The sequence below is a fragment of the Triplophysa rosa genome, linkage group LG2 (genome assembly GCF_024868665.1).
Source record: "Triplophysa rosa linkage group LG2, Trosa_1v2, whole genome shotgun sequence".
Classification (NCBI taxonomy): Eukaryota; Metazoa; Chordata; class Actinopteri; order Cypriniformes; family Nemacheilidae; genus Triplophysa; species Triplophysa rosa.
In genome coordinates, this window is record NC_079891.1 from 28,139,544 (window position 1) to 28,161,236 (window position 21,693).

At 40.9% G+C, this 21,693-nt stretch overlaps 1 protein-coding gene across 2 annotated transcripts; it reads right to left on the reverse strand.

The window, feature by feature from the left end:
• Positions 1–15: 15 nt before the first annotated feature.
• On the reverse strand, positions 16–21,671 carry zc3h12b (zinc finger CCCH-type containing 12B). 2 transcript variants are annotated; one of them, XM_057322829.1, is made up of 6 exons: positions 21,218–21,671; positions 8,052–8,941; positions 7,483–7,622; positions 6,612–6,846; positions 5,931–6,037; positions 16–5,686 (listed from the first exon to the last, which is right to left on the reverse strand). In XM_057322829.1, the coding sequence occupies exons 1-6, from the start codon at positions 21,407–21,409 to the stop codon at positions 4,209–4,211; spliced, it is 3,042 nt and encodes a 1,013-aa protein (XP_057178812.1). In that variant the 5' UTR covers positions 21,410–21,671; the 3' UTR covers positions 16–4,208. The 2 variants fall into 2 exon arrangements, with proteins under 2 accessions (XP_057178812.1, XP_057178804.1); XM_057322821.1 differs by having other exon boundaries at positions 5,916–6,037.
• Between the last annotated feature and the right edge of the window lie 22 nt (positions 21,672–21,693).

Below are 21,693 nucleotides of genomic sequence, written 5' to 3' on the forward strand. Positions count from 1 at the left end.
CGCACGTTGAACAGTAACACATAGAAACACAGGCATAACAGTTAACCAAATAGAGTCTGGCTTTATTTAGAGGAACAAACACCTTTTGTCATTGAGACTTACATTTTGTTTGAGCCCAGAGACCCAAAGCATTATAAAGTATTTCCACCCTTTTCACTTCCCTTTTTCTTTCTTTTTTGGTTCATGTTTTTGTCATATTTAAAACAAGTTTATAAGCAACATGTTTCATTCAGTAGAGAGTAAAACATACTATTGTTTGTCATCACAGCACGAGACTCAAAAGTGTTAAGACCACTCGGTCAACCTGCGCAAAAAACCCACGATACAAGGGGGAAATGTGAAATGAACAGCAAAACTTGAATTTATGAACACATTTTCAAGATCATCCACACTACTTCACAAATCGCCGCATTTAGCATTTTATAAGAGCAAACATCAAGGATACTGTCTTTCAGAAAGGATCTGAAATGATAATACATTTGTTAGTTCCTGAGAATCAATCTGTTGGTGAGAGTGTTTGTGTGAGCGTGTTATAGCTGGTGTATTCAATATTGAAAACATACATTTAAATGCACAGATTACATCAGCTCTGTAACCGGCGACAAAAGAAACCATCTCTTCTGTTCACTTTCAGACTATGCAAAGAAATCAAGTTGTTTCCATTCAGGATTGTTAATTGTCCTTTGCGCATTTGCCCTGCGAGTACTTTTTCCTGGACGTCCTAAAGAAACTTCACTGAAAACCAGCAGACCGTGCTAGCTTATCAAATTTAAAATCAGGTAGCCATCATTAGCATTTTGATAGAAAAGAAGCAATTAGCGCAGTTTGCAGTGCTGTACAGTATATGCTCAATTCTCACAAACCAAAAGTAGTACAACTGTAAGGCATGTACAACGTGTGTATGTTGGATGTGTTTTTGTGGACACCTTTCCGTACAAGATTCTGCTAAAGCTCACGTTACTTGTGAGATAATGTGTGCACGCGTGCGCAGTCAACTTCAGTTGATCAAACATGCCTATTTGCTAAATACTTTAACAAAACTGTGCAGATTCCATCAAACTAAAGTTTCAAATTTTTAATCTGGAACGGCTCTGACTGTAGCAGGTATACTATGTTACAGGTGAAACATTTGTGAATTTACCATAAATTCACACTAGTACACACACAATAGTCAATATTTTTTACATTAGTTATCTAATGATAGCATTTGATCGCCTATGCCGACTGTGGTTGTCAAGGCAAACCAACCAAGTCTTAGTGAGAGTATGCGAGAAAGTCCTGCTCGGATGAGTCTTCGTGTATGTGAAATGCACTACTACTGTGCAAATACAAGAGGTTTGACGTTAAGTTTTAATATTTACAAAGAGAAAAATATATTAGGAGCACACTCATAACATCAGAACGTGTCTCTCCTGTATCTATACCTTTAACAGAGACAGAACAGAGGTGGAGTAAATTATGATATATAAAGTCACGCCCCCCCCCCCACATCCTTCAATGAAACAGAAAGGAAGTTCAGCTCCACGGAGATTAACATTAATCTACAGAAAATCTACCAAATAATCTACAGATGCTTGTAATCTGCATTTGTAGTGTTGCACATTACTTACTGTGGCGTGGGAAAGTAGATGAGAAATCAGAGAAAGAAATGAACGAGAGATCCCTGTCTGTAGTGGTCTGCCCGGCAGGAAATAAGCCATCTCTATGGGCTACTCAAGTGACACACGGTATCACTGACATTATGGCATTATATTTCTTTATCCTTTTTTTTAAACAAAACTAAGCTTTTTTTAAATATATATAGATATATATACTCATAAGTGATACTGTACAGCTCAGAAATATATTTTTACAATCAAGAAATAGATACAATTTGTATCAACAAGCAAAAGGTCGTTTCTGGACATTTGATGTGTTGTTGCTTGCTGCGCAAATGCGTGTAAGGAGGGTCGGAACCTAGAAGCATAAGACAGAAAAGACTTGGGAAAACATTTCTAGAAATATCTCCTTAATTTTTTGCTTCCAAGTTCAGAGAAAGGAAAGAGGAGAGACCCAATTCTAAAGAAACATACACAATTGTTTTCATGCGTATGAAATATATCACAACCAAAACACAAGCACAAATTCCATTCTCAGTGTTGCCTTACGGGCCCACGCGTTTTGCTTATTCTCATCTGAATTTGGTGCTTGCGTAAAGAATGTTTTAACTAAAGGTCAATTAAATTAAATATTACTTTACAAAAGTTATGCTAAACAAGACGATCATAATAAAAAAGTTAAATCATCGGTTTGACGAAACCATTGGTGCTACCACTGGTGTTTAAATTAGCTAAGAGTTTGAGTTTTGTGTCTGGGGTAGAAAGGAGGTGGGGAGGCAGCAAGCAAACTGTCAGCCAAATGTCAGAAACAACCCAACAACAGCCTGGTGTTCCGTGTGTGTGTCGCACAGGAAGAGACAGATAGGCAGTGTGTCACACCTTCCCACGAGCAATAACAGGACCCCATGGGGCCATTCTTGTGCTCGTGAAAAAAATGAAGGAGCAATTTTTAAAGTTTTTTTCTAAACACCCAGAACATCTCTGGACCAATAACATTTACACTCTTCAAGATATGCTAATATACAGGGCGGAACAGATGAAAAGGGGTGGTCACTCGGCACCAATCAGGAAATAGATGCTGCGCATGAGCATTTTGCCAAAGAGACTCGTTCTTTTCCCCAGTTCGTGAAAACTGGCACAAAGTTATTGACTCATGAGCCAAACATAAGTGGTGCTCTCTGTCAAGCACAGTGCTAACATGCTGTCTGGGATATACCAAAGCCCATGCTTACTAAGCTTCCGCATAGCTCTCCTAAAACTGTCTTTATTCTACATAACATCTAAAACAAATACAAACAAATAACTCCAACTAGGTACTACCTAGTGCTGTCTAAACAGATCTTGATCAGGATAACCTACACTGATTATCTTTTTGGCTCATTGTCAGATCCTAAAATGGCTCCATCTTTTTCATAAAATACACTGAAAGCGAACAGACGTCACGCATTACAATGAGCAGGTTTGACCCCTTGCAGTTACAAGTCCAGCTAATTAAAAGGTTGAAACTAAACTACCAAACTGCTGCATCTAAACCTTCCTCTCCCGGTTTTGTTAGTGAGCCCAGAAACTCACTTTTATAAAATAAATGCAAAACAGCGACCTCCACTATTAAGTACGATTCACATTAATATACTGTATGTGGTGAGGTCACTCCAATGTAAGGCCATAAAAGTTCAAAGTTCATGCATTCTCATCTTTCTGAAATCGCACAGGTCATCACGCGCGCACACAAAATAAAGTGTCACATCATATTTACACGCAAATGCAAGTGAATACACATATACACACAATACTGTTCATATTGTGCAGGATCATCTCTGATCAGTTTACCAAAGAGATTGCTCTCATTTAACTCCTTTTCAAAGGATAAATGTTATCGTCACCTACAAAATAACACATTCTCAACATTTGCCATCTAATTTGCGAGCAGCACTGCTTTGTCGATTCCGAGTCTTTTCGGTGAATTTATGCAAGGTTTTCAATGGCCAACTTTAGCAACATTTTTTGCCACTCCTATCAAGGTTGCCAAGGCCTTGTCGACAGATTTCACTCTTCTGTGACAAATTATGTTTTCATACAAGATTCCGGCTCTTATATGGCTTAACAAATGAGATTACAACCAATGCAGCATCAATGCTATCATGCTGGCCAATTTGCTCAGAATATTTGCTAATCTGAAAGCAAACATATTTAAAGGAATGGTTTACTTTGCGTAAAATGAAAATTCTGTCATCATTTACTCATGCTGTTCCAAACCTTTATGACCGTCTCGGTCTCCTGTACTCGACATATTTTTTGCAATTGCAGTGCAATAGGTATGGAGGTTTATCAGCTTCAAACAATACACAAAAGCACAATAAAAGTACCATATAAAGTACCAGAAGGGTTGGCATTTATTTAGAAACTTGAAAACCTCAGTCCTCATGCATTGTAATCACATTAAAAAAATGCTGAATAAATGATGACAACATTTTCATTTTTGGGTGAACTACTACTTTAAATATTGTCTTGTTGTTCTGTCCTCAAACAAAATACTCGTGGCATTCAAGCATTTCTCATTCATCAAGCTAGTATATTGTGTGTTTTTGTTAGCAGCCATTCACGATGTGCTTAGTGGCAAGAACGTAATTTTGTGACTATGACGGCAGCCAGCTGCTGGGGATCGGTCATGTGAGGGTTCTTCTCCATGACTGAATGGACCACATATGCAGGGAAGATGTTACAGAGATTTCGGTACGTTTGATACTGGTGTTCTGGAATAGGGTGCCGCTCTTGGGGCTCCCCCACCGGCCCACGAGTGGCGGGCATTGAAAGTGGCAAGCTATCCCATGGGGACCTCCATATCTGTTCCATCTTCTCTGGCATGCTGCGGACCATCACCCTCTCGCAGCAAGGCATAAGGCCTCCTGTTAACCCATAGCCTCCGTAACCATAGGGTTCGTTTCCGCATGGCAGAGGGTCCCAGCTAGCATGCTGCTCCCTGCAAAGCGGTGGTCTGCGTTGCCGCAGAGGGTTGCTCTCGTAGAGTCGCGAATCGGAGATGCTGTCCATACGAGTCATGCCTAGAGAGCGTCCCTGTTGTGCAGGGCTGGTGGAAGGCAACATGTTATGAGACAGAAGAGGGTAGTCGCCCGGGCAGCTGGATCGGGCTCCGACAACTGGATGCTGGGAGTGGGGTACCAAGTGAGCTGAAGTCTGTTTGCGAGGTCCTGGTTTGGGTTCATCTGTACTGTAGCTCTGCACACGTGTCAAGGACTCATGGTGGAAACCGTGAGCGAAGGCTTGAAGGCGTGTTTGCGCCGAAGGTAGCGTCTGCGCAGGTGGCCCTTTCAGGCTGTCATCCAGGCTTCCCTCCATTGAGCTGAGGTACATCTCTCCACTGTAAGACGAGAAGGAATCTGACGAATGGCTTCGGCCAGGCTCAGGGCACATGCTGGGCGCTCTGCCAGGATAACCTCCTCCTCCGCCCACCCCTACAGGTTCTGGCTGCTCTAGGCTGCAGAAACTGTCTTGGAGGCTGATGGTAGAAAAGTCACTGACCATGGAATAGTAGCCGTGGTCACTTACCACAGAGTCATACTTGGGGAACGGCTCGCCGTATGCCATGGAGGTGCCATGGCTGTTGGTGACCAGGATGGGAGGATACTGCACACTGCCCGCATGTTCAAGTGAGCTGTGGGTAAAGTGCATGGACCCTGGAACGGGGCTGCTGGCCGAGCGCGTGTTCAGAGCTCCGGCCGCATGACTTTTCGTTAAGGGCATGGTTGGAACGCTAAGCGCTGAGACCAGAGATGGTACAGAACTTGCCTCGGCCTTCCGCGCAGGGCAGAGTCTCTCCTCCTGTTCGCATGCTACTGACCGGATGCTGGGGTCAGACTGGCGCTTGGGCGCCACTCGCTTTGCTTCCGAACTGTCCCCCTTGGACGAAGCACCCGAGGTGCCACATTTTGCAAGTGCCCCCTCGCTCATTGTCTTTACAGCAGAGAGTTTGGCAAAGGCTCGAAGCTCGTCTGCGACGGACCGTTGTGGTTGATTGGCTCTCTCTGGGTGGTAGTACTTGCACTTATGACCGTATGTGCACTTTTTACCTGTGATGGAAACAACAGTTGTCGGTTTAACTAGAAGAATGTTACCTCGGTACATTTTTAAATGTTAGCAAGTGCGTTTTTTGACAGTTTACTGACAAATTTCAGAAGCGCAGTGCCTTGACAGTGCATGAAGGTTATGCCATGTTTATATTACACTAACAATGGCAGTAATTTTGCATTAAGTAATATGCTGTGGCTTTATAAAGAAATAAAGAAATTAATTTCCTACTTTTGTTGTACTGACCATAAGGACACGGCTGTTTCTTGTGTTCTGGAACGACTGGTCTCTTACGGAGAAAATTCTCCAGACTGGGACCGTGTCTGCCTAGAGGATCATCAGGAGGCATAAACCTACGAAACATACAGACAAATGCATGCATAACTGTGAGATCACTTAACCAGCGTTATTATAGTTGTTCTTAGTTTTATTGTAGTTTTTTTAGTGCCTCAACTTTCTAATCAACGTTTTCAATTTCCATTTCGTTTCAGTTTTTAAACAATACATTAACTAATGAAACTTAGGCTGCTATTTTAATTGATTATAATTAACTAAAATGTTTTGCTATTTTCGTTTCAGTTTTAGTAAACTATAATAATCTTGCAGCAGACCAGTTCCAAAACTACATTCACTTCATTTATTTGTTTCTATCATTCAATAAAAGTGGCATTTACAAAAATCACGACTGATTAAAATTATGGGGTTCTCATTCCTCATCGCTAGAAATCAACCGTATGCAAACAAATCAGAAAGGAAATTAAGGCTTATATACAAAACACAACCAGTGACTTAACAGTTGACAAGTGTGAAAGCAAGGAGGAGTGAAAGAGAAAGCGATGCCATAAGGGTGCGAGGGTGGCGAGCAGAAGACACAAATGAGTGAAAGAGAGAAAACCCCGTCACCACGGTAACTGTGAGCAAGCATACTTGTCGTTGACGAAGCTGTACATGAGGAGTCGTTCCTCTATAAATTTCTTCCACTCCGGTTTTTCATTCTGCAGGTCTCTGTAGTTATCATTGGACACAATGATTCCATCTGAATCGCAGGCTAGCTTAACGATGAAGCGGTCATCATAGCAAACCACTCTTCGGCCCTGGACTCTGCGAGACGGAGTGAATACGAGGATCTTTTCCTTCTCCAGCCTCCGTAGGATCTCCTGATCTGAGGACAAGGGTGACATCACACATCATCACTTCCTGTGACCTCACAGACTGACATACGCAAACTTGTATAAACATCACAGCACAGATGGATGATCTCACTGGACACATGGCAGCTCCTCAGAAGAGTTCATACATGCAAATAAAAACAGTTCTTTGTGGTAACGCATGCAGAAACAGAGATTTACATTTTTGAGAGATGCCCTTGATATATATGAATATCCATGATTTAAAAAATATAAAGATTTAAAATTTCTAAAACCATAAAATACTCAATTAAAGATTAATTTAAATGATAGCATTACTTATTGATTTAAAAAAATGTAATACATATCACAATAATATTGTTATAGTGAAATATCAGCCACAATAACTGTGTAGTAAAAAGATGATATTGTGACAACCAAAGTCACAACCAATAAAACAAATGTGAAATTCTGAAAATTCAGTGCAGGTTTCCACTTATTTCCATTTGTTATGATGACAATGTTATTTGTAATATATTTAAATAAATTATAAAAAGCAAAATAAAACCATATCACTAGTGGTCTTAGACTTTATAACCTCACTATACCACATACAAACACAATTGGATACTTGTTAAAGGAACAGAATATTATGCAGTTTCATGCATTACCTTTAATTGGTGCGTCAGGTCTTGACTGTTCTTTCCGCCATGCTGGGACGAAGACTGTGATGTCTTTGTGGCCCTTCTCCAGGAACCAATCAACAGCCAGTTGGATGCCCAGGCATGAGAACACCTCTTTGTTTCCATGGCTACAAAATAATATTACCAACATCAAATTACACACACACACACACGCGCACACGCGCACGCGCACACGCACACGCACACGCACACACACACACACACACACACACACTAAATTCACCCACTGATTGGATATGGAGAGCATTTCAAAACAAGAACTTTTCCTGTTTCACAAGTCTTCTCGCAACAATTAAAATGTCACTATTTACAACCGTAAAAGGTCCACTTTGCAACCATTTACTCTCTTAATGCACATTCTTGGTTTTAATACACATGATTCATCGGTGCTTGTTATTCTGAACACAAATTCTGCTTTTATAATCTTACATCTTGCTTTTTTTTTGGCTTTGCATCACCAATGCATCTTACTTTTACCCCTTCAACCACCCACATAATCACGTCCCTCCCCATTTTTGTTCATGGTAAATATTTACCTCATGGCAACATTGGATCCATCAATCACGATTGGTCGGAGGTTGTCATACGTGTCTGGTGTGTCCTCCTCCAGAGATGCCTCAGGACTTACGGCTTCTTTGGCTCCCGTTGCCCGCGGTGCTAAACTGGCAGTGGCCACTCCTCCCTGGCTCTCCGGTTCTCCTTTATTCCCCAGCCGCACCAGCTCAGCTAACACATCATTGATTAACGCACTGGGTCCCAGTTTACTCAACACAGATTCTACCTGCTCTCCAGAGTAACCCAGTTTTAAAGCAAAGTCCATTTTGGTTTGGTAGTCTCGATCGCTGGTTTGTCGTAAGGACGGCTGGGCTCCAGTTGTGGGGGGTGCGAGCGACGGCGCTCTCTGCGAGGGTTCGCTGCGTGTGTCGTCCACACGTAACTCCTGCAAGGTGCTGCTTTGGCTGAAGCTGGGCCGATCCAAACAAGGTGATCGACATAGCTGCCGGTGAGGTTTGGTTGCTATGAGTGGCTCTCGTCTCCTTCCTGTTGCCCCATCTCCTGGCAATGCTGTGCTGACACCTCCTGAACCCCCACTCTGCAGTCGTGCTTCTCCTTCGCTCTCCGAACTGCTTCCCTGTTCTCCAGCTTCTTCTTCCTCCTCTTCTGGAGTGTCATGGCCGGCAGTGGCAGGCGAGGGCTGGGGGTCACGGCAGCCGTGATGCTCCATCTTGAGGCGCTGCAGCATAGCGCATGCAGCTGTTACCTGCGCATGACCTCCCTGAAGCTCCAGCGCATGGTCCCTCACCTGCACCACGGCGCAACTCTCATACTCAATAGCTGCACGCAGGGCATGTAGACGTCGCTGAAGCCACAGTGTCAGTCGCTCTCTGTGCTTGTGTACAGGACTGATTAGGGACACAATGTACTCCTGGTAGAGAGAAAAAATATATGGTCAGAACTGTCAGACACAAGACTGTTGTTTCACTTTTGTCATTAAGCATGTGGATCTGAAATGGGTTCAAAACACTTTTCAAAGATTGTGACGCAAAGCATGCTGGGACCAAATTAGGACCTTAAAAATCCCTAGTTATGTACAAATAGAGCATTGCATTCATCCAACAGTTAAAAAAAAAAAAAAAAGAGTTATTGTTTATGAATGACGCACAACATAGACCACTTCCAGTGCTTTAATCTAATACATTCAGCGAGTACCGTCTCTGGCAAAATGCATTTTAAACAAAACCATAGACTATTATCTAGTGATTATGAAGAATAATGAAAACATTGGAACGAGTAACTTCCTGACTGTTACCGGACACATGCATGCTGGAAGGAGATTGGCAGATGACAGCACCAGCGGAGGTCAGGGTTAAAAGCTATCGAAATACATGACGTGGAATACAGTGCATGAAAACTTTTACAGGGGTTTCCTTGATAGTTAGTCCTTTTTGAAGCTTAAGAGTAGGGCTGCAACTAACGATTATTTTGATAATCGATTAGTTGGACGGTTATTTTTTCGATTAATCGGATAAAAATGTAATTACATCTTTTGCTTATAATAAGTAAATCAGATATGGGAAAAGTATACACAACAGAACTCATTACCCTTCTCCCAAAATGTTGTGAATGTCTCCATAATTAACACACCTGGTGAGTTGATTCAGGTGTGTCATATTAGAAGCAACTGACAATAGTCTCTCCCAAACGTGGGAGCGAGGGGAGGGTCGGCCAAGGAAATCTTTTTTTTTGTGCCATGAAAAGTGAGATATTTGTCATTCAAATGTAGTGAAGTACAGTAAAAAGTAAACAGAAAATGTAATACTTCAGTACAAATACTCAAAAAGTGTACTTAAGTACAGTACTCAAGTAAATGTACTTGGTTACCCACCTCTGAACTAAATAAACCACCAAATCAGGGTATTTAGCGTATTATGTACTTTGCAAAGTACATAAAAAGCACCGAGAGACACGTCTGGTTTAAAACTGCGCAACTTGTCCCGCACGGAGACGCATCCACGGAGAACCACGTCTGACTTTAAAACTGCGCAGCTCATGCTGCACGGAGAGACACATCTAAAATGGTCATTTTAAAAGGGAAGAAGACGCGCTTGATTTGTAACTGCGCAGCTCGCAAGTGACGTCACAGACCAACTAATCGATAATGAAATTCGTTGACAACGAATTTCATTATCGATTATTATCGATTTTATCGATTAGTTGTTGCAGCCCTACTTAAGAGTAACATCCACGGGTAACACAACGGATCGGATTTGAATGGAACCTGTCAGTCCGATACCCGATCCAGCAAAAAAAAGTATCGGCCCCAATTCCGATCCAGAGTATCGGATCAGTGGTGCTTTGTTGTCGGAAAGAATGGAGGACGCCAGATTCATGCTTGCGTGTCTTGGGAAAATGTTATTTGATAATAGTTTTCAACCGTACATCCTAATGCAGTGGTCGGGAACCTGTGGCTCTTTTCAAAAATCATGTGGCTCGCCAGGTATCTACCCTTCACCAACATTTGATCTTTAAAAACATCATAATATATATGAATATTTCAGGTTGTCCTGGCCAATACACGCATGCAGTGCTATGCACAAGCCGCGTCACGACACTAATCAATGGCAAACAACGTTTATATGGTAACGTTAACCTCTCGCGCCGGCAGCCCAGCATCATATCGAAAGCCAACAGGCTCCCAATTCACGTGCTTTTTACCCAGAGCGCGAGGTCTTTTAGAAGAGCGAGCGTCATGCTTTTATTGAAAGTTTGGCTCTCTGTGACGTATGTTACAGAACTTGTTGCCACGCTATGTAATCACATGTAAAAAGTTTTAAAACACATGGAAGCAGATGGAAGCAAACTGCGACGCGTCAGTATGCGCTGTGTTTGCTCACACGGTAATAAGGAGCTAGTCTTTCTCGCATATTAAGTCCATACAGCTGTCAAGGTTGACAGAGGAGTTGTAATGCCGGTATGTAAGTGTACTGTAAAATGGCTCTTTGGTTAAAAAAGGTTCCCGACCCCTTTCCTAATGTATAGTTTTACTAGACAGCTTGCTGACTATTCTGGAATATTGCTGAAATACATGCTATCGCAGATGTATAAAACATACAGTATTCTACAAATGGTTATTCATATTTGTAAATATGTACTAATTTAACAACAAGACAATGAAGCTGTTGCGGAAAAATTAATAAATCATATCGGTCACAGCAGAAATCCTTATCCCATCCATCATGTTGATTGTGTTAGGCCCGCCCATCTCGGGAAACTCAGGTATCAAAATTATTCCCAAACTTCACAGTGGGAAACACGACATCAGAGAGTGTTCATGTGCAATTTTTACCTCTGAAACTCATATTTCGGATAATTCCGAGAGCACGTTAAAGCAGCATAAGAGACTGTAAAAACAAAGGTTATAACTGATGTGTTTTATGTCATAGAATAAAACAAAATATTTAGAGGTTTTGTTAAGCACTAGGGCTGTCACGATTATGAAATTTGATTGACGATTAATTGTCTAATAAATCATTGCGATTATGATGATTAATTGTCTGTTTTGGGGCTTTGACAATTATGCAGATTAATTGTCTGTTTTAGAGCTTTGACATTAAATTCTCATACATTTTTGATTCAGCGATTGAAACGACCATGTTGTTCTGAATACAAGACTATGTTTTTTTCTTGGAAATACATCGGAAAAAATTGGGTCATCATATATTTAAGGTTTAGGCTTTTACCTGTCAATAATACAACCACCAAATACTTGTAAATTAAGTAAATTGATCAGGTGTGAATTGAAGCCACCATTAAAATACTATCAGTCATAGAAAAGCTTCTAGTCTGTTTTTTTCTCACTTGCAAGACTACAATAAAATTTTACTTGTTAATGAAATTTTGGTAGACTGGTTTTCACACTGAAATAATATTAAATTGTACTGCAGGTTATTTTTATGGTATATGCTTTAGTTTTTTTTTAAAGTGATTGTGTTGTGGTGGCACATTTTACAAGTATTACCATGCTTTAGTTACAATATATACACTAAAATATGCAATATGCAGATGCACTACAGCTCCCCCTAGTGTCTTCTATAGAGATGTGCAATAATTGCGATGATCTGAAACCATCGCGATGAGACGTGACAGCCCTATTAAGCACAGACCTTATCTTAAGCATTTAACCAAAAACCCATTGACTTTGGGTTGATGGAACCGGAAATGCAAAAATGATAACACGCTTCCGGGTTTTGCATACAAAAATACGTCATCTCTGCGGTACTCTATTTTTATATTTAAAGCCCGTTGACACAAACAACGATAACTATATAATTATATTATCTTCCACACCCACAGAATGCTATGTTTATTCTAAGACAGGGATGCATCATTTTGGGCCGATACTGATACCGATTTTAACAAACAACTATCGTCCCATTCTGATATTGGTCAATTGCACAGTACTTTACAATACTAGCTAGTTTTTCTGCATTAAATTCATTTTACTGAACGTGAATTGGATCCATTTAACATTTTAAGAGAGGCACAAGATAAGATACAATAAGACAACATGATAATCTTCAAAGGTGATTTTTGCTATCCAATATTTATTTTAGGGCTGAAACGATTCCTCGAGTTACTAAAGTAATTCGAATACAAAAAAATCATCGAGGCTTTGTTTAATCCTTTTAACTACAGTACACACGGAGCACTGTGTTTTCCCCGCGGACCGTTATTACTAACGCACAGCCCGCCAAACATGTTACTGGGCTCTCAACTCTCACGCATTCCCCGTGAGACACGCGCATTTTAGTCTGTTCACACGCACGCTCACACGCATTTCTCATGCTGATAAATAAGTGATAGCTTTATGAAATGGTGAACTGCTATTTTACTTAGTTTTAGTCTATTTTGCAAGTGAAACTTGTTTTCCGGCTGCATTGAGTCCATAAAACTAGATGCGGACTAGTGGATGCCGAATCCTGTTATTTACACATGTCATCTGGCTGTTCTGCGTGTCTGAGTGAATGAACTGCACAGTTTAATGTGCTACACGCGTGATGCTCATGAATCTGTCTGCATCTAAGCTTTATGAGGACATGAACACATGAACTTAATCTACAGAGTTGCTCTGAGAGTTCATTTCACGAACATTTTATTGTTTGAGTGAAGAAACAGACAAGCTGCCAAAATAAAAGTCCGGTTAACTCGGTATTTTATGTGGACAAATATATTACTATTTAATAATTAAAAAAAAGAAACTAAAATTAATTTAGATAAACTAAATGCATCATGCAAAAGCTGAAGTTAGTTGATTACCTTTGAAATTATTCTTTCTATTTTTAATTAATGTTTCTTATTTATACATTTGTATTATATTGCATTTTGAATGTAATATGGCAATGTAATGTATCAAATGGGTTACTTTTCACAGATATTAATGTATGCAATTTCAGCAATAAAAAAAAAAAATTCTAAAAAGGAAACAAATTAGTTGTTAATTTTAAGAGACCTGTCTTATTTTCTCTTGAATATTTAAATTGCTCTTTAATAAAGAAAAGTATTTATTATCCGAATACCCGATTAATCGATGGAAAATCAGTAAAATACTCGATTACTAAAATAATCGATAGCTGCAGCCCTAATTTATTTTATTAACAACATTATCTCATATTAGACTTAACATTTAACATATCTTTAATAAGCTTCAAGTCTGTGCTGTTGCCATTTCATTATTTTGCTCAGAGAAAAACGTTGGATTATTCAGACATGCAACTCATGGCCTCCATGCAGTTAATTAATAAACCATCGGAATCTGCCTTTTTCATGCTATTGCCGATATGCCGATGGTGTTAAACTAATCCAATATTGGCCGATTAATATCGGTGGCCGACACATCGGTGCATCCCTATTCTAAGCTATTTTAAATGCATTAACCCATTAAATTAGAATGGATTTTGAGTGGCTGTCAATGTTTTATCATTCATCAGCTGGAAAAACACAAAAGTTATCTCAACAATACTGTTCCTCTGTATTGTATTGTTGTGGTTGTTGTGTGGAAACCTCTATTCTCTTAAAGGGGTGATATGACACGGCTAAAACTAATATTATCGTTTGTTTTAGATGTATTATAAAATTAGAAGGACGCGGTCACCTGACATGTCCTCACCACAAAATTTCAAATGCTATTAGATTATTAATGATAATCTTAAACTATAATTTACTTTATTAGTAAGTTTATTTATTTTATTTAGCCTTGTGCAAGCTCTCTGGAGCTTGTGCAGAGGCAGCAGCTTTTGCCAGAGGGGAACTGGAATCCCCTGGTTGGGCCTGGGTTCTCCTGAGGTTTTTTTTCTCGATTAGAGTTTGGGGTTCCTCGCCACCGTTTGCATACTGTTTTGCATCTGCCTGGCCGGGGGGGGCTGCTTTAGAATTAGAATTTTAAAATTTTACTTAATTAATATTGCATATAGGAATTTATAGTAGAATTTATAGAATTTATATTTGACCTGTGCTTCTCTCTCCTTTATCTTAAATGTGTGCTCTCACTGTGCGTGTGTGTGTGTGCGTGCGTGTCTTTGTGTGTGCGAGTACTTGTCTGTGTACATGTGTGTGTGCTTGCGCGTGCGTGTGTGTGTGTCTGTGTGTTAGTACGTGTGCATATTGTGTGTGTGGAGTGTCTTGTATGTGGGTATGTCTGTCTTTGTTTTCACCTTTTTCTTGTTTTTGCAGGTACAACTTTAATTGGTTTGCTTATAGTCAATATGTCTTATGTACAGCTGCTTTGTAACAACGAAAATTGTAAAAAGCGCTATATAAATAAAGTTGAGTTGAGTTGAGTTGTTGAGTTGAGTTGAGATGGCAATGTGTATACACGATTTAAGGTTCAAAAGTGCTGTATTTTCCACATACCACATTCCACATGAATGTTTGTATCTCCTCTTTGCCCCGCCTCTCTGAAAAGCGCAGATTTTTTAGAAAGCTCATCACTCTGAAAAGCGAGGTGTGATATGATTGGCCAGTTAACCAGTGCATAGTGATTGGTCGAATACTGCAAGTGTGTGAAGGAAATGTAATGCCTCTTACCATATTTGGAACATCAGGTTCCAAAGCAATTGTACTGGCAGGTACGCCCACCTTAATTACGTATACATTTGGGCGGTCTTAGTCAACTCATACCCTGAACTGACGTAGATTTGTGGGGTGTGGTTACACGAGGCATTTCAGGCAGGTCTGGGTGAGCATTCGCTTTTAGATAGAATGCATCTTTTGTTCCGACACTTTAATTTTTGCAATTTTACGTGTCTAACACATGCATGGGCAATTTATAACACACCAAAGACACAGAAAAACACGTATTCCCGCCATATGACCCCTTTAAAATTAGAATAGTTATTAAAACTTCATAGTTATCGTCCTTGTTGCCATTAAATGCTTTTTTGTTTTATACAGCACTATTAATTTGGTCTTCTGGTTTGTAGCTCATTATTGTTAAGTCAGCCAGTTTACAGAGGAGAGAATATTCTTAGAAGACAATCACCATGACGCACGTGCCCTTATGCCACAAACTGTCCCACGGTATGTAGTGTGATTAGGGCTGTGACTGTGGCAGGTTTTTACCACCGCGGTGGTAATAGACAAATCGACCGCGGTGGTGCGGTGGTTGAGAAATATATATTATTTATATAAATAATAATTATATTATTATATTTGCGTGTAGCAACCACATGACGAGTGGAAGAGAAATATAGACCTTATTTAAATACTTGAAATTGTTAAATACTTGAAATTGAAATATGATATCTGAAATAAATGAGGATGAAACATCCGTCCATGTTTAACGCGCAAATCCATCAGTGAAACGGCACACTACAGCATATAAAACATTTAAATAAACATCAGTAAATAATGAAAACTTAAATGATATAAGAAAGCTAAATACTAAATAAAAAAGCTCTTGTTGCAGTAACTTCAGTCAGTGGCGTATTAACCCTTTACAGTCCTTAACAATTCCATTTGAAACAAACTGTTTAAACCTACATTGGCTTTCCTATTCAGATTAACATAAAAACTTTACTTTTTCCGACTCGTTGATGTGAAACTTGTTGACATTGTCCAGATTAAAATGTGTACAGCTGCACTAAATGCGCGTTCAGAAGATGTGCACAGGAGCGCAAATGAATAGATGTCTCTCCGCAACCCCGGCAAAACCTGCGCGCGCTCCGACACTAAGCAACGGGTCATAGCCAGTTTTGATTTTACGTATCTGTTCATTTCACAACAAGATCCATTGCAAAACCCGCAGAATAACCTGTTTTGCCGTGCAGGCCCGCGCTCGAACGCACCAACGGAAACGTATGCCAATAATTTCTGTTAATGTAAAATCTTTTAAATAAAACCACCCACAACTGAAAGGCTACAACTAGCAATCGTTATCGAGTGACGTGCACTACCGTCATGGCACTTTACCACCGCGGTGGTGCGGATGTCACGGCCACCGTCACAGCCCTATAGTCATGGCAAATATATTCAGCATATAGCATACTGAAACAGAAGACACACACATAATTGGGTCTATCTCTAGTTAGGGCTGTCACGATTATTAAATAATCGTCTCATCGCGATTGTTTGACCTCATCGCGATGGTTTCAGATCATCGCAATTATTGCACATCTCTATAGAAGACACTAGGGGGAGCTGTAGTGCATCTGCATATTACATATTGTATTTATTGTAACTAAAGCATGGTAATACTTGTAAAACGTACCACCACAACACAATAAAAACTAAAGCATATACCATAAAAATAACCTGCAGTACAATTTAATATTATTTAAGATAATCTCAGTGTGGAAACCAGTCTACCAAAATTTCATTAACATAGAAGTAAATTTTTATTTTAGTCTTGTAAGTGATAAAAAACAGACTAGAAGCATTTCTATGACTGATAGCATATCAATGGTGGCTTCACTCCTGATCAATTTACTTAATTTACAAGTATTTGGCGGTTGTATTATTGACAGGTAAAAGTCTAAACCTTAAATATTTGATGAACCAATATTTCCAAGAAAAAAAACAGTCTTATATTCAGAACAACATGGTCCTTTCAAAGCTGAATAAAAAATGTATGAGAATTAAATGTCAAAGCTCGAAAACAGACAATTAATTGACATAATCGTCAAAGCCCTAAAACAGACAATTAATTGTCATAATCGCAATGATTTACTAGACAATTAACCGTCAGCCAAATTTTAGAATCGTGACAGCCCTATCTCTAGTTTAACTCATCATCACACTAGGAATAAAATGCTCAAGACATAAGTTTCAGTCATGTGAACAATGTAATTATGACAGAAAAGAGAACCTAGTTTTGGGCAGGTCCACGGTTATACATCCCTAAAGGGAAATAAAACCGTGACTAATGAACTTGTTTTGAAGCAAACACACACTCATGACATTTTTAACCCCTGAATTTCACATCACCACTAATAAATGTTTAACTGTAACAGATCGCTAAATTACGTTAACTCCCACACACACACTTTCAGCATGTACTCTTCTGTATAAACAAAATAAAAAACAAGGTTTTTATTCAGTGCTTGTTCAAGCGCATATATGTGAAGTGTGCGACAGTCTATGCGAACATGCATGTGTGTTTCACTGTTTGTTTTCGTGTGGGGTTGAGGGATGTGCATGTGTAGGTTGAGAGTGAGTGTTTATGTGGCTGTGTGTACGTATGCATGTATGCGTGTGTAGAGAGAAATCCGATAGCACCATCCAGCTACGAGAGGCTCCTCTGCGCTCATGACACTGGTTGCCTAGCAACGCAGCCCTGTCATCGGCTAACTGCTTTTTAGCAGTCACGACTAACACAACGCAGTGTTTTCTGGGAAAGCCAAACGCATGCAAACGCACGTATTACATTTAAACTACACAAAACCGTGCAGGGCTTCATCTGCAAAGCTGCAACGCACGTATAAACAACTGCACAAGCATGCTTCACAAATAAACACCTACGCAAGCAGCACTACAGCTTTCCTCACGCATGCTACGGGGAGAGAGGGCGATGAACAGCAAGAGTCTGAGTGTTATAAGTGTTGGTTTGTTTGCATTAGAGACATGAAAGTCACATAACATCACTTTAAAATGACAGTCTATCTAACTCTCTCTCTCTCTCTCTCTCTGCAGATGTGCCGTATTGAAGAGTTTCCTCCCCAACGTGACATAGCTGCCGCTATGAGTCGTGACGCTGACTCCAGCAGCACGTTCCCCTGGGCACTGAACCGCATCGTCTGCACTCGCAAGCCACGGGCCTGGGATCACATCTTTAACAACTGTTCTCCGATAAGCTGCATTACACAGTCACTGACAGCAGTCCACCAATGCATACTGAGAAACTGAGACACGCCACTGACCAGAGCATAAACCTTAAAATGAAATGTTTGCTACCTCAGGTTAAAGGCTTAGTTCACACAAATGTTATGTCCTTGTGTCATTTCAAACCTAGACTTTCTTTCTTGAGATTGCAATGACATGAGGGTGAGTGGATAAGAGGTATAATTTTTGGGTGAACTATACCTTTAAGAGCAAATATAATTGAACACGGTAGCATACTAATGAAATGACTTCTGTGAAGTATTAAATACGTGAGAATATCTAAACTGAGCTGCTCGGTCATACACGTCTGACATAAATTTACGCTTTCTAAACACAAGACTTGGCCATATCTAGAACTGAACGGGGAACTGCTGCTGAGTGGGTGGGAGAGGTCTGTGTGCGCGGTGAACAGGAAAACAAAAAGAAGAGGGCTGAAATATTCCTCTATGGGTGAAAAGAGTCCAGAGTTCTGTAAGAGCAGAGGTTGGTTACAATCATTCTTCGCAGAAGTGCGACGTCATATAAATCATAAAGGAGTCGATGAACAAACACAGCAAGGGTCCGTACTCTGCCATGCCGAACACTTCCCTCACTGCAGGGAGACAACTGCAGCATAGTGAGCAATAATGCCAACCTCACGGACAAACAAGAGGCCGTCATGTGGGGGCAGGTTTTAGTGTGCCCAACACGACCGGACCTGACTTTTTTTTAAACAAACGGGTCATATCTCAAACTTAATGTACTAGGAATCACACAATATGCTGTGACTCAAGCGGCCGGCAGCAAAACAGCTGAAGTACACAGAAATGACACCGCAAGAGAGTCGAACTCCTTCTCCTTTTCTTTCGTCGCTCGTCCCCTTTCATTTCTGCCTTGTTTTCCTTCTCTTTTTGCTTTCTCTTCTCCTCACCTCCTCCACAACACAGGCTTACAATCAGCAAGGCCACCATGCACTCACGCACACACGGGTTTATGCTGGTTTGTCTCATAGCAACAAGTGGAGAGAATCTCTTCGCTGAAGCTTGTGGCTAGATGAAGCCAATTTAAAGGGCAAGTTCATCCCAAAATCAAATTTGTGTTATTTTTTTTCTCACCCACATGACGTTAAACATGTTTTGAGACCTCCCGTTGTCTTCGGAGCACAAATAAAGATATTTAGGTGACATCCGAGAGATTTCCAGGCCTCCTCATAGACATAATGGTTATAGTTGTTGTCAACGTCCAGAAAAGTACTAAAGACTTCGTTAAATTAGTTCCATCTGCTCATAGTGGCTCAATTTAATTTTTTTGAATCGATGAGAATACTTTATATCCGAAATACAAACACTTCGACACATGCGCATTCAGTGGGGGCAGATGCCGGCGTTCTGACTGACAACCCAGAAGCGCAACTCTGTGTTTACAAGCAGACACACGCTGTATATAAGCTGATCTTCGCGAAATGTCTGATGATTTCAATATTGAGGAAGACTGCTCTCGTGACCACGCACCATAGACTGACAAGACAGAGGAGAATATATCGATTAAAGTCGTTATTTGGTTTGTTTTTCGCATATAAAGCATTGTCGTCACTTCAAAAATAATCAATTGAACCACTATGAGCGGATGGACCAATTAAGTGAAATTTAATTAAGTGAAAGTGACCTATTAGTCAGATATGGTGACCCATACCCGAAATGTGACCTCTGCATTTAACCCATTCAGAGAGTAGTGAACACACGCACAGCAAGTCGTGAACACACGTACACCCGGAGCAGTGGGCAGCTATCACTGCAGTGCCCGGGGACCAAGTCGGGGCAAGGCACCTCAGTCGTTACCTGCCGGCCCTGGGAATCGAACCGGCAACCTTCTGGTCACGAGTCCGACTCTCTAACCATTTAACGATGTCTTTAGTTCTTTTCTGGACCTTGACAACAACTATAACCAGTAGGTCTATGAGGAGCACTGGAAATCTCTTGGATGTCACCTAAATATCTTTATTTGTGCTCCGAAGACTCTGGGGGGTCTCAAAACATTTTTAAGGTCATGGGGTCGAGTAAAAAAAAAAATCACACAAATTTGATTTTGGGATGAACTTACCTTTTAAGGCCCGTGGTGCAGCTCCAAGCTCAGGCCCTCTGTGTAACAGACCCAGTGGGTGGCAGCATCTTATGGTGCAGATATAAGCAAATAGTCAGCTGGAGATAAAAGCATGTAAGTACCACAAGGTTGAGTTCTTTCTGAACTTCTAGTTTTCTGAGAAAGTCCAGAATCTAATCCAGATTCTTCTGATTAAAACAGCACAGCTGAAAGACAGGGGGATGCTGCACCATCAATATGGTGCCCTACTCACATCTGCCACCGTTGAGACAGGGGCTTTGAACACAATGGCAAACAATTAAGAGGTCGGACAATGCAACTGACTTGAGCGTTGAGCTTTGTCTCCTCGAAAGGCCACTCGCACTCATTTTTGCGATACCACATTTACCACCTGATGCCCGTTAATAGTAACTAAGTGGATAAAGAACAGAAATAAGTTTCATATTATCTGTCTTAAGCGGTCAACAGGCGAACTTTAGAAATGTTACGCAGCTTGTCAAACTCCATTCAAAATCGGACTAAAAAGTGAGTCGTGAGCATCAGTTATCCGCGTGATTTAAAGATCAATTTGCCACACAGACAAACATCCCCACGGCGCTTTTTTACATTTTCAAAACATTAACAATAAACAAAAGCTTCATTTCGCACAATGGCCAGTAAAACGGTCAAAATGGCACTGAATGAACAGCTTGCACGAGTCGGCTCGCTCCCGCGACACACACACACACACACACACATAAATACTCACTTTAGCTTTAGTGCAATCTTCTTCTTTGCCGTCCTCGATGTTTACGATGATACCGGAGCCGGCTTCGGGGCTGTCGCAGCTGGACTCGGCTGTGCTGCAGGTCACTCTGACTCGGAAAACCCGCTGGATGTGCGGGATGCAGCGCTGGAGCGCAGGGCCTGCACCGGCGGGCGCGGCGAGCTCCAAAACCATTTATCAGACGGATAAAGAAGCGATCACGACGCGCTCCGGAACACTTCCACGCATTCGCCTTGCGTCCTGCTTCATGGGTGGAGCGGCGGGGGGGAAGAAAGAAAGTCAAGAGAGGATGGAAGTTTGTCTTCGGCCGAGCATAACGGCAAACGAGCGGGACGCGCTACATAAGCATCTATCATCCATCTCCATCCCTTCTTCTCTCACTCTCACCCTCACCCTCCCCGCTCTCTCTCTCTCTCTCTCTCTCTCTCTCTCTCTCTCTCTCCTCTCTCTCCTCTGCT

Bases quoted from the DNA above. Each gene is read 5' to 3' on its own strand.
- zc3h12b (XM_057322821.1), bottom strand. From the start codon at position 21,409: ATGGTTTTGGAGCTCGCCGCGCCCGCCGGTGCAGGCCCTGCGCTCCAG. The intron at 7,623-8,051 runs GTAAATATTTAC...ATTATTTTGTAG, and splicing joins GGATCCAATGTTGCCATGAG to CCATGGAAACAAAGAGGTGT. The intron at 6,038-6,611 runs GTATGCTTGCTC...TATGTTTCGTAG, and splicing joins TACAGCTTCGTCAACGACAA to GTTTATGCCTCCTGATGATC.